Raw genomic sequence first — 13,434 nt, 5'->3', positions numbered from 1 at the left:
GTCCAGCGTATTTAGTGGCTTCTTAAAGGATGCGGAGGCGGTTTAGTAAGACGGTGAGATAGGTAGGCCTGAAGACAGTTTTTGATTTTTATTCACCTTTTCCATACTCTCTGCCTGCCAAAGTATGAAGAGGGGGCGCTGATTCGTTGTCTTAGACACGCGCGAGAGGATTATGAGAGGGTTGCCTTAGGGTGGTGGTGGTTGCGGTGCGTGTGGGAGGATTGGATTGGATACACTTGATTGATTGATTGATTCGAGATGTTTGAGGAATTGTCTTGGTTGGTCGCTCAGCTACACTCTCGATGGCAATCCATCACATTTGGTGTTTGGTTTCTATGATAGGTACCTCCCCTCCTACACCTACCCACACCACGTAAGAACAGCATACGGTAAGTACCTAGGGTAAGCTCGTAGGATCCGCGATCACCCCAGCGTTGCGTACATAACGCACATAAAAACCGGGGCGTTTGTTACAAGAAACGAGATTGTAAGATTATCTTTTCAAATTTTTCTGGGGTAAACGACAACGATTTGACATGCGGTAGGGTAGCAAAACGTCATAACGGTCGCTTGCTTGGTTGACGGCACAAGTAGAATTACAGGGTAGAAAGCATGGCATGGCATGTTACGATTTCGATTTTCTTTTATTAAGATCGCCATGGTGGTTATGCTGTGAGGTCAGTGGTTAGTGGAAATCACAAAGGAATGGGTTTCACGAGACGAGTAGGCTACGGGATGCTGTGAAGAAAAAGTGTGTTGATTCGATTCGGTTACAGATCGTTGATTCTGTTCGCGGATCCTCATCCGAGGGATTGTGGTTGTGGTTCCAAGACACGCGCGCCGTTGCACGGTACGATGCTCCGCTCCGTACGGAGTATGTGCATACGCCCAATACAAGGTAATCAGAGGAAAAGGAATCAACGATGCCACGCACGCGCGAGAATCCCCCGTCCTTCAATACAATTGAAAATGCAGGTTTGGAGGGATTGATTGGCGGGCGGGCATTCAGGCCTGATGGGGTATCGGGTGCCCGGGGTGATGATCTTCGTCGCTGACGTTGTTGTGCCTGCTTTGGCGTTTGATCATGTCGTGTGTGGTTACTGGTACCTATTGAAGGATATGATATTATATCGATGTTATTATTGGGAGCAGCAAGCACCCGAGGGACATTGACGTTATTCGGATAGGGATGCGGACATGGGCATGGGCGTGGCAGACAGCTACAGGGCATTGGACGATGGGTGATACAAGGTTGTGCGCCCTGTCGTTGACCAGATAGCGAACTACCGTAAGAAGGTACGGCGGAGGAAAGATGACAATATTGTCCGGAGGAATATCTCAGATACAGAATAGCATTCTATTGTGATACTAGCCACAGTTGTTCACGAGGGATTGCGGCGGCGTTGGCCACCGCCAATACGAGAGATGTCCTCCGCCTCACCGTTCGCTTAACGACGATACGATACCGTAGGTAAGGTATCTATCTATTCATGCATCTGGTCGACGGCGTTCGGCGTGGACGATACTCGTATGGGGTTGACAAGGCTCGAGAGAGGCCGCATGAATTATTGGCAGGTCGCAAAAAAGAAACGAAAAAAAATAGGGGAAATAGAAGGCTAGAGACATGCAAGAATAGATGGACGATGAGCTAGAATCATGTTTGTTAGTGCTGTTGTTAATAATGGTTGGTCTATGGATTCCATAGTTACTGTGTTCTGCTAGTGGCCGCTGCTATTTGTAGCATCTCTGGATGGAGACACTACTTGCTGCGCCTCCAGCAAAAACCCTCCGTAGATCAGGGCACCCGCACTTGTGTGCTTCTGTGCTTTGCTTGCTCGGACCCTGGTTGCCTATGATGGTATTGATGGCCTAGGGTTGCAAGGTTGCTATGTATGGAGTCTGTACCGCGATGTCCTGGTGAAGTACGGAGTAGATACGAGTAGTATGACGAAATAGGAGACTGAGAGGAGGGGAGAGGAGGGGAGGGGTTATGTCCATGGAATGTACGCGATGTGGCCGTGGTATACTGGCATCTTCTAGTATCGTAGAGTAACGAGAGTATTGCACTTAGTAAAACATTACAATATTCTTTGGTATGAACATGCGAATGAATTTGACATCAATTGTAGAATTTCGAAGAGTGTAGTAAGTGTATGGAGCACTTTGTTGACGATAGCAGAAGAGGCGGCGAAAATATTGGAAGGACAGGCCGAAGTGTTTTGGATAGCGCCACCACCCGGGAACTGGAGTCGATCTGGCACCTGTTACCCACCACAACAAATACACTACGACTGATTGTTCTACGCTAGTTGGGTATACGAGTAAAGACGATACGGTGAAGTGAGCAGAATAACTTGATTGTTTGAGAGGGACTGGCAGACTGGCTGACCGACTGTATCTGGTTCTTTATGCTGTTGTAGCAGGTATCATTGTGTGTGTTAACATGCAGGTAATGGCGGTGGACTAACAAATGATGGAAAGATAACTACTACGATAGATAATCTACGAAGAGTAACAAAGACCGGGAAGGAGGATTGGCCGGATTGGACTTGCCTGACTTGTCTGTGGTTTTTTTCTTGCGGGTGAGGCTGGAGCTGGAGAGCTGGAGTTGCTGCAACCACACCAGAAGTAGTGACCATGACCAAGACCAAGAGTAGGTGGTGGCCATAACCATACACCCACCATAATAGACACCCACCATAGACAACAGGGCACACAGACACACACACACAAGTCACAACGCCTGCAAGGCTAAGCAAGCTGAAGTCTCATTATTGTGGAGAGTCTGCTTGTTTAGGTACCTTCCCTACATTCATAGTACAGTACACAGTACACACAATCTATAAAGCCAAACATGACCGCCTTTTCAACATCCCTTCACTCCGTACTTTGATTCATTCATCCATCACCCATCCTCTCGCTCCACCACCACTGCCACTTCCACTTCTACTTATACTCCTTCCTTCCTCTCTCTCTCTCTCATATATCAACACCACCCCTCTCAACATCGTACTCCTCCTGCGTTCACGACTCTTCACTCCCATTATACATATACCCAATTGCTCTTGTCCAGCACACGATCGTTATTCCAGTTACCGCCTCTCCGTCATCCCATTCTTCCGTTCTCCTCACTACACATAGTTATTCGCCATGTGGTAAGTCCCAGCTCTCGAATCCCAGAAACACATACCCAACCTCCAGCTCTACAGCCAGCTCCACCGCCAGACTTCTGAGCTGCGACTTCTGAGTTCTGTGCTGTGAGCTGGAGAGCTTCCCCCGCTCCCCTCCGCGCTACTGCACCAGCTGCAGGTCCCATAAAACAACAATCAGAAGCTGACGACGCCCCCGAAATAGCGGTATCTTTGGTTACATTAACTACCTGGTCGAGAAGGACAGGAAATACATTCTCAACACTCTCATCAATGGTAAGTGGCATCTATTTTCTCTCCTTTTTTTCTTCATCTTTGTTTCTCAATTTAGCCCCCTTGTGCCCAGCGAGAGTGCAACGCCGCTTGAGTGGGGCAACCACCACTCCAGCGCAGCGCTGGCTCACGCTTAGGCTTACTAGAAGCTCAGCAAAAGCTAACAGCTGTTCTTTGCGTATGCAGGTCTCCAACGTCTAGAGTACCGCGGATACGACTCGGCAGGTCTCGCCATCGATGGTGACAGGAAGAATGAGGTCTTCGCCGTGAAGGAGGTCGGCAAGGTCGCCGCCCTCAAGAAGCTCGTCGAGGAGAATAAGTTCGACGAGTCCAAGATCTTCGATTCCCACGCAGGCATTGCCCACACTCGATGGGCCACTCACGGCCCCCCATCTCGCGTCAACTGCCATCCTCACAGGTGAGTTGTTACTCCGTCGATCCCCTTATACACCCTATACGAAGATCGCCGGCAATTTTGAAACAGTCTTCCTCCACCATAATTTGGCGGTCGGACCACCTGTGTCACTCCCCCTCCCCAAATCTACCCCCCTCACCCCTCCCCAATTTCCCTCGTCATACCACACGATGCATCCATGGAATTCGTTGGGACTAACTCGTATTCCCCAATAGGTCCGACCCCGACTGGGAGTTCGCCGTCGTCCACAATGGTATCATCACAAACTACAAGGAGCTTAAGACGCTCCTCGAGAGCAAGGGCTTCAAGTTCGAGACCGAGACCGATACTGAGGCCATTGCCAAGCTTGCCAAATACATCTACGACCAGCACCCGGATATCGAGTTCCCCACGCTCGCAAAGACCGTCATTAAGGAGCTTGAGGGTGCATTCGGTCTTCTCTTGAAGTCCGTCCACTACCCCCATGAGGTCATTGCTGCCCGTAAGGGTTCTCCCCTCGTCATTGGTGTCCGGACACAGAAGAAGATGAAGGTCGACTTCGTCGATGTCGAGTACAACGACGAGACCGCCCTCCCCGCCGAGCAGGCTTCCCAGAACGTTGCGTTGAAGAAGTCTAACAACCTCCTCGCACCCCCTGACAAGTCTCTCCTCCACCGCTCGCAGTCTCGCGCTTTCCTCTCCGATGATGGCGTCCCCATGCCCACCGAGTTCTTCCTCTCTTCCGACCCCTCCTCCATCGTCGAGCACACCAAGAAGGTCCTCTACCTCGAGGACGACGACATTGCCCACATCCACGAGGGCTCCCTCAACATTCACCGTCTCCGCAAGGACGACGGTACCTCCAACGTCCGTGCCATCCAGACTCTCGAGATCCAGCTCCAGGAGATCATGAAGGGCAAGTTCGACCACTTCATGCAGAAGGAGATCTTCGAGCAGCCCGAGTCCGTCGTCAACGCCATGCGTGGTCGTTTGGACGCAGTCAACAAGACCGTCACCCTCGGTGGTCTTCGACAGTACATGCCCACTATCAGGCGCTGCCGAAGAATCATCTTCATCGCCTGCGGTACCTCTTACCACTCTTGTATGGCAGTTCGTGGTATCTTTGAGGAGTTGACGGAGATCCCCATCTCTGTTGAGTTGGCTTCCGATTTCTTGGATCGTCAAGCACCAGTGTTCCGTGACGACACCTGCGTCTTCGTCTCCCAGTCCGGTGAGACTGCCGACTCTCTCCAGGCTCTCCGTTACTGCTTGGAGCGCGGTGCCCTCACCGTCGGTATCGTCAACGTTGTCGGTTCCTCCATCTCTCTCCTCACCCACTGCGGTGTCCACATCAACGCCGGTCCCGAAATTGGTGTCGCCTCTACTAAGGCTTACACCTCCCAGTTCGTCTGCATGGTTATGTTTGCCCTCTCCCTTAGTGAGGACAGGGCATCCAAGCAGCAGAGGCGTGTGGAGATCATGGAGGGTCTCACCAAGATCCCCGAGCAGTTCAAGGAGGTCCTCAAGCTCGACCAGCCCATCAAGACCCTCTGCGAGAGGTTCAAGGACCAGAAGAGTTTGCTCCTCCTCGGTCGTGGCTCCCAGCACGCCACTGCCCTCGAGGGTGCACTCAAGATCAAGGAAATTTCCTACCTTCACTGCGAGGCTGTCATGTCCGGTGAATTGAAGCACGGTGTCCTCGCCCTCGTCGACGAGAACCTGCCCATTGTCATGATCCTCACCCGTGACGACATCTTCGCCAAGTCCTTGAACGCCTACCAGCAGGTCATTGCTCGTTCTGGACGCCCCATCATCATCTGCAATGAGAACGACCCCGAGTTCCCTGCTGACAAGACCGACAAGATCGAGGTCGCTCGCAACGTCGACTGCTTGCAGGGTCTCATCAACGTCATCCCTCTGCAGCTCATGGCCTACTGGATGGCCGTTGGCGAGGGTCTCAACGTTGATATGCCCCGTAACCTTGCCAAGTCCGTCACTGTGGAGTAAATTGGCACTTGCAAATTTGAATTGGCGTCTATAGAGGTAGCCTGGTTGGCTATGTACGAATTGTTTGGTGTTACGAAAGCTTTTGGGGTCAGGTATAGGTCTGTTGGAGAACCATGAATATCTGGTCGGGATACAATACGAAGGTCACGTTAAATGAAAGACCTGCCTATGTTATTAGGTCTTTTTTTAAGGCGAAATAGCCGAAAGGGAATAAAAAAAATGTTCATAACTACTACTTCATTACCTCGCATCTTGTGATTTGTTTGGTGTAATTACTTGACCTTATGTTTTTAACTGCGTTGTTGGGTTGTTCCCCTGGCGTTCGTCTAAGCGATGATGTGACCATGCATATTGCGGGGCTTCCCTCAGGAACGGAACGCATCCCACCAAATAGTTACAGACTTCATTCCACATACGAAGCCTCTTCCACAAACGCAGTTAAACAGAACCAACTCAATCCAACTCATCCAAAGCTCCTACTCTCGAATACCGCTTGCCATCATGACGACCCTCAAAGGACCTGGCGCACCCAAGACATACGATGGTGGGGAACATCTCACTCTGTTGATCTCACCAAGCACCTCTCTAACACGAATTGTATAGGCTCGGGGCTTCGTATTGGCATTATTCACGCACGGTGGAATACCACGATCATCGATGCTCTTCTGGACGGCGCGAAGAAGTCTCTCGCTGCTGCTGGCGTGAAGGACGAGAACATTGTGATCCAGAGCGTGCCGGGAAGCTACGAGCTCCCGTACGCCGTGAAGCAGTACGAACACCACATTCCCCAATACCGTCCCGATTCCTCCTCTAATCACTACACCATCTAGACTGTATTCCGCCTCGCAGGTGCAATCCTCCACGACCGGCATCGCAGGCGCAGCCGCCGACCTCCTGGGGTCCGTATCCGACCTCACGCAAACCACCTCCACATCGAGCTCGAACGACACATCGCTCAAGACGCCGTTCGACGCCATCATCGCCATCGGCGTGCTCATCAAGGGCGAGACCATGCACTTCGAATACATCGCCGACGCCGTGAGCCACGGCCTCATGCGCCTGCAGCTCGAGGGCAACGTGCCTATCATCTTCGGCCTACTGACCCTGCTGAGCGACGAGCAGGGCCTCCAGAGGGCGGGCATCGGCGGAGCGGGGAAGAACGAGGGTCACAATCACGGCGAGGATTGGGGTAGTGCGGCGGTGGAGTTGGGTGTCAAGAGGAAGGGTTGGGTGGAGGGCAAGATCGTGGCATAGGGTAGTTAGCTATTCCTACGAGCTCTCGTCGGCAGAACGAAAGGAAATGGAGGGATAGACGGAGATGACTATCACACTTGAGAGAATGCATTGCCCTAGAGACAGCGGAGCGTATGTCAAGTAGGCTCAATGCAAAGGCATATCAAGGCCATGGTTGTGTGCGCGAGGGTTCTGAGGATGTGGACTCGTACAAGCCTGCATGTGATTACCCCAACAATGCCAAGGTGCATGTCTTGCCTGATCGTCTCGAAATGTGTATGAGGACATTGTTGGGTTGAAGAATTTCTAGCAACCCCAATGTCCTGCCGTCGATTGTCCACCTAGTCCGAAAAGACTAGACGTTGACTGTGATGTGGTATAGCCTAACAACATCTCCTCCCTTTCCCCTCACAGCGAACCGACCCATTGTGTGCCTCTACACGGCGTTCACGTGAGTTGTATCGATATATATGCGCATCACGATCGCAGGTTCTACATGATCCTAAGTATGTATGTAGATACCAGAAATCCATTCATCAATGCGAAACAGTATCCCCGACCTTCCGAATTCATATGCGCTGACGCTTGTGAGACCTCGAGGCGGTGACGTGCGGCTGGAACGTGCAGGAGCAGCTCTTGGGGGCGACAGCAGCGCAGGACCGTTGGTGAATGCATGTAAACGAATCGTGAGGTGCTGATTTTACGAGGCGCACACTGCGAGATAGGGGGGCTCTTCGTGTGGACGACTGCGACGACGGTACGGCATTGAATGAGTGGTTGGGTGGTTGTTCCAGGAGTGCAGGTGTGGTAAGAGTGACTGGCCCCTAATGCCTTGAAATCGGAGGGCCTTGGCGCTCTTTGAACTTCATTCCTCGCCCATCCAAACCACCTCCCCCATCACCAGGACTCCAGTCCGCTCATCTCTACTTGCAGCCAGCGGAGATCGTTTCGCTGTATCCTCTTCCTTCAGCTGCCGGGTTATTGCTGGTTTCCGCAGCGGCCGTTCACCCCCTCCCAGCCGACCAGCGCGCGGCTTCTGAACGTTTCGCGTTCCTGCTGCTTTTCCTGACAACCGCGTCCCTTAACATCGAACACCAGCCTCTCTCTCCACATCACAACTCCTTGCCGTTCAATCCCGAAAAAGCCTACTCGAGCGAGATGAGGAGTTGCAGAGCGCGGCATTGCTAGGAACGGACGCGGCGCGCATCCCCATCACAAGATACCCTCCTCCAGCCCTGATATCACGTCCTTCATCACAGCACGCGATACGGAAAAGAATTCACTTCACGACGGGCAGGTTCGCATCGCGCGGACTCGTCCGTCCTTTTTACGCCCGCAGTCGACGACCTGGTCCGTGGGGCTGTTGAGGACTTCACTCTCACTCTCACTCGACCACCTTCACACTTCACGTGCGCCATATGACAACGTCGAGAACGATCGGCTCCGAGATCCCTTCAACCATCTCTCTACACGGACACCTTCACTGCCAGTATAGCGCCCTCTCCGTTCTTGGCAGAAGAACACAACATGTCGTATTCTGGCCATTCTATATCATTACACGCCCTCACACCTTTAACCAGCACAGACTCTTCGCCGCCAGGCAAGTTTCCCAGCCCGCGCTCCGCAAAAATCTCGAATGAGACGCTGCACACGACCGGCGCTTCCTCGCACATCGCGCCCATGGGGCATATGAATAACTCTACCGGCACCATGACACCCGTGCATACACCCCCAGAGACGAAAATCTCCACACGGCCCGAGGATGGCAACATGGGCATGCGCATATCTTACGATCCTCTACTCGATCAAAAACTAGATTCTAAAAGGAGAGCGAGCAGCAAAGTGAAAGCTACATACAAGGAAATAATCGAGAAGGTACGTTGTGAGCAATAACTGTATACCCATGAGATGTGGTCGCCCTGTGACGCTAAGGCTAACTTGACTTGTGTTACAGGGCGACCCATCTCCCCCGCCGGATCCTCGCCTCGCAATTGCTGGCTATACCTCTGGCAAGTACGTCGTTAAGACTCAAGGTACAGGTCCCTTGAAATGCAAACTACGCATCGCGCCCTATGTCGCCAAACCGTATCCTTTCGACAAGCGCCTATCATGCGCTCCTGATGCTCCAACTCAGGTGGTGGTGATGGGTTTCGATCCACTGGTGCCTGAATCTCAGGTGCGAGCCTTCTTCACCGGTTTCGGAAATGTCGAGTCCGCGAAAAACCAAGTCCACCCCGACAATGGCAGTCCATTGGGAATATGTCTGATTAGGTATCGCGATTCCTTGGGGTCTGGTTCTCGAAGAATTGGAGCAGTTCCGGCCTCTGAATCCGCCAAGAGAGCGGTGAAAGAAGGCTCCGGCCAGCGGATAGGTCTGAAGCAGATAACAGTCAGATTTGATCGTGAGGGTCGAAGATGCAATTCCCTTGTTACAAAAGCTGTGGAACAAAGCCGCAAGGAGGAATCCAGACTGAGGGATAAAATGGCCCAGAAGGCGGCTCCTTCGCCTATAGTGACAACAGATCTTCCAGCGAATGTGCCAAAAGGACCTTCAGGGAAAGGAATCGCCATGCGACCCCCAGCAGCTGGTTCGAACACACCCACACAATTCCCGCAGCCATTTGTCTCGCGAAAGGCGCAATGCTCTCATCTCATCGAACAGCAACATATCAAGCCTCGGCTGAAGCGGAAACCGTACATATTCATTGCGCATGCGTATGTGCCTGTATTAGGGACTACGATCGAGCACTTGAAGAAGCGATTAAAGAGCTATGAATGGACAGACGTTCGCTGCGACGAGACAGGATACTTTATTACTTTCCACGAGTCAAGGCGTGGCGAGGAGGAGACGGTCAGATGCTTCAAAGAATGCAATATGGCTGCTCTTTTCACATATGTCATGAATATGGAGTGCAACCCTTATGGCGATCCTGATTACGAGCGAAGCCCTAGTCCGGAACGAGTTGCAGCTCAGCAGAAACGCCAGGCGGAGGAAGACAGGATTATCCAGGAGGAGGCAGACGACTTCGAATTCGAGAAGAAGCAGAGAGCCGATAACCTTTGTCCTGTTCAAGGAGCCATGGAAATGGTCAAAGCGGATGTGTTGGAGCGGATATTGGGCGATATCAAGTCTCGAATTGCAGGCACCGCTCTGGTTGATGCAATGGCGCCGGAGAAGCACGCAGCGAAGCGACGGAGACTGAATATCCCTGACCCACAAAGCAAAGATGAAGTGCGTCCTCCAACGCTTTTCCCGGGTCTGGCAGAGTCGCCAGCATATGGAACACCCCATTCCCGGGGCGCTGGTTTCTCGGGCAGGCATGGTCGGAAAGCACTTGGGCCATTTGATCACAATCGTATGCGTGGGAAGAAGTTTGCCAAACCGACAAACGTGTACGGCGATGAGCGACGCAAGAAGATTGCTCCAAAACGAACAAACGTGCGCGGCTTGCATCACCAGCTATTTATGAAGGATGACGAAGAGGATTCCGATGACGAGGGTAGAAGCTCATTCACTCGCGACACCGAAGAGCAAGAAAGCCGCCCTATCAGCCGTGCTCCGTCTACTGACCTCGACGACGAGGAGTCTGCTCGTGCTAATCGCCTCAAACGACGACGAATCGAAGCTGGTTGGGGAGAAGATAGTGACGATGAGATGATGGACGATACTCATGCTCGTAGTCTGCTAGCGCATCTGATTCACAAGGATCCCGAACACATGGCGGAGAAGGAATTGGAACAAGTTCTGGCGATCCTGCCTCGTTCTTCGCCGATCTGGAAGAAGGCAGACAAAGCACTCAAGGGTTTCAGGCGACTCCGATTGATCGAGCAAGAGGCGGACGAGATATTTGGCGTGGAACCTGGTGTTGAAACGAGCGTTGAAGCCAAGCAACAACCTGAAGTCGTCATCAAGCTGCTCGACGAAGATTCTGCGGTACCGATCCAAAGCCTGGAAACAGAAGAGTTGGCCAAACCAACGAAGAAGAAGGCTGCACCAACGAAACCGAAGAAGAAGACGAAGAAGCAACTCCAGGAAGAAGCCAAGGCCGCAGCAGTCCAGGTCACAGAAATCACGCGTCCAGAGGAAGAGCTTCCGGAGGTGGAGGAACCCAAAGCCGAACCCGAGGTTGCCGTCTCTGAGAGTGAAGCAACACCGGAGGATGAGCGTGCATCGGTTCAATATGGTGTTTCGACAGGTCGTCCTCGACCGACCGTGGAAGATGATCTCAGCGTTGTGATGGACATTGATGGTTGGCAACATCTAGTCAAAGACGACGAAGATCTTATCCATCTCAAGAACGCTCTGCAATCAGTCACCCCTGCTAAAGTTGGAGATGTCCAGTCCTGGGCATGGAAGCAAAAGCAGATCAAGCACCTCAATCGACCCGGCGAAGAGGGCGTCTCACGCACCGAAACAAAGATTGAAGGATACTACGTTCCTAACTCCACGGGCTCAGCAAGAACCGAAGGAGTCAAGAAGATCCGCGAATCTGAGAAGTCTAAATATCTTCCTCATCGCATCCGCGTTCAGAAGGAGCGTGAGGAGCGAGAGCGTCGTGCTAAGAACGAGCAGCACCCTAACACAGTGGTGGAAGGCTTCAAGTTCAGCGCAGGCGTGAAGACGACTCAGACTTCCAACTCCCGTGCCAATCGTGCAAACAACAGACGTCTGGTGAACGACATCAACATCTCGAAGAGCATGACCGGTGCTGAAGGCGATGCCATGCGCTTCAATCAACTGAAGAAGCGAAAGAAGTTCGTCAAGTTTGATCGTTCGGCTATTCACAACTGGGGTCTGTACGCTCAGGAGAACATCACTGCCAACGACATGATCATCGAGTATGTTGGTGAGAAGGTTCGTCAACGTGTCGCAGATCTGCGAGAAGCCAAGTATGACATGCAGGGAGTCGGTTCGAGCTATCTTTTCCGTATCGATGAAGATACGGTCATCGACGCGACCAAGATGGGTGGTATTGCTCGATTCATCAACCATAGCTGTACGCCGAACTGCACGGCAAAGATTATCAGGGTGGATGGCACCAAGCGAATTGTCATCTATGCCTTGCGGGACATTGGTCAAGGTGAGCTTTTTAGACGACTATTTGATTTCACAGTAACTAACAAGATCGTAGACGAAGAACTCACGTATGACTACAAATTCGAGCGTGAAATGGATGCCACGGACCGTATCCCATGTCTGTGCGGCTCTGTTGGATGTAAGGGCTTCCTCAACTAAGCCGTTCCACTCCATCTGTCCGACCATCCGTTTTCAACACTCATCGTTTCGACCCCTTCGGACACTACGGCGCATATTCAACACTTTACTGGCGGGGAAAAAGTACCCAAAAAGCTTGGTCTAAGCATACCCCTGGCGTTCTATCTGGTTTTCCCACTGGTTCATTCTCGCACACACTCTCAGGGTGCCCTTCCTCAACGGCTGGGTTCCTGCCTACTCACATCATCATCCATCAATACACTCGGCTAGAAAGAGAGAAAGGACGTCGGCTAGGGGTTGCCGATTCTGGAGAGAAGGGGCGGGGGAGGCTCTCTCGGCCATCCATCTTATCATCATAATTATCATCCCCCGCCCCCTTTCATGTCTTCTCCACAATTCTTTTTCTTCTGACTCTCGAAACCATGCATTGGGCCCGGTGTTCTGTGCTTTCGAACCCCCCTTTTTTTGCTTCTTGCAATACCTGTATCATCTATGTAGTTCTTACAAAAAACTCTGTGCTTCTCCCTTTTGTTTTCCGCCTTTTCTCTCTCCCATTTGATGACGGCTTTCCTTTTGTTTCCTGTTCTGTTCTGTTCAGATCCCGTTCGTGAAGGTTGAACTGGGGAAGGGAAAACAACAGAGGGACGGACGGACGGACAATCTCGTGTCTCTCTCGCCCTCGGGCTGTATTGGGATTTAAGAAGTGCTTGCTTGCTTGCTTAATTGCCTAGGGGTTCCTTACACTCCCTTTTTTGTGGTTAGCTTCTTGTGCATTTGGAAAACTCTTTTCCATTTTGCATCCCTCTCTCTTTCTCTTTCGGGTCGTCATCATCTTCTTCTCTTTGTAATCAGTCGATCGGGGGAGATGGGGACTTTGCTACCCGTCCTTTTTGCTACACCGGCGGGTTGGGTGGGAGGATAGAAAGGACGAGTGTTTGGCTACTTGACCGCCAGGCGTGTAGGAGGGAGGGGAAGAGGAAGGCTTGGAATGAGACAGGGAACAGAGATACAGACAGAGTAATAGAGAGTACTGAATGACCAAAACACTTTTTGCTTTTGTCGAGATCCTGGTAACTGGAACGTTGAGTGTATGTGAATATTGTCGTGTGATACTAAAGAGGAATATTCAATATGTTCCACCAAGGTTAGCACAGTACAACAAC

The 13,434-nt window shown here is 51.7% G+C and overlaps 3 protein-coding genes across 3 annotated transcripts; all 3 read left to right on the top strand.

Moving 5' to 3' along the window:
* The first annotated feature begins 2,683 nt into the window (after positions 1 to 2,683).
* On the top strand, positions 2,684 to 6,205 carry BU24DRAFT_422149 (glutamine:fructose-6-phosphate amidotransferase). The gene is made up of 4 exons (XM_033527912.1): positions 2,684 to 3,155; positions 3,355 to 3,425; positions 3,609 to 3,840; positions 4,053 to 6,205. The coding sequence occupies exons 1-4, from the start codon at positions 3,151 to 3,153 to the stop codon at positions 5,821 to 5,823; spliced, it is 2,079 nt and encodes a 692-aa protein (XP_033384184.1). The 5' UTR covers positions 2,684 to 3,150; the 3' UTR covers positions 5,824 to 6,205.
* A 119-nt stretch (positions 6,206 to 6,324) lies between these two features.
* Positions 6,325 to 7,077, top strand: BU24DRAFT_462064 (6,7-dimethyl-8-ribityllumazine synthase; the record flags this gene model as incomplete). Its single annotated transcript, XM_033531954.1, has 3 exons — positions 6,325 to 6,367; positions 6,427 to 6,592; positions 6,654 to 7,077. The coding sequence occupies 3 exons, from the start codon at positions 6,325 to 6,327 to the stop codon at positions 7,075 to 7,077; spliced, it is 633 nt and encodes a 210-aa protein (XP_033384183.1).
* A 1,506-nt stretch (positions 7,078 to 8,583) lies between these two features.
* BU24DRAFT_462063 (uncharacterized protein) lies at positions 8,584 to 12,292 on the top strand (the record flags this gene model as incomplete). Its single annotated transcript, XM_033531953.1, has 3 exons — positions 8,584 to 8,931; positions 9,011 to 12,137; positions 12,189 to 12,292. The coding sequence occupies 3 exons, from the start codon at positions 8,584 to 8,586 to the stop codon at positions 12,290 to 12,292; spliced, it is 3,579 nt and encodes a 1,192-aa protein (XP_033384182.1).
* Positions 12,293 to 13,434: the final 1,142 nt, after the last annotated feature.

This window comes from Aaosphaeria arxii, assembly GCF_010015735.1.
Source record: "Aaosphaeria arxii CBS 175.79 unplaced genomic scaffold BU24scaffold_4, whole genome shotgun sequence".
NCBI lineage: Eukaryota > Fungi > Ascomycota > Dothideomycetes > Pleosporales > Aaosphaeria > Aaosphaeria arxii.
The sequence above is the reverse complement of the archived record's forward strand: the minus strand, read 5'-3'. Positions and strand labels throughout refer to the sequence as shown.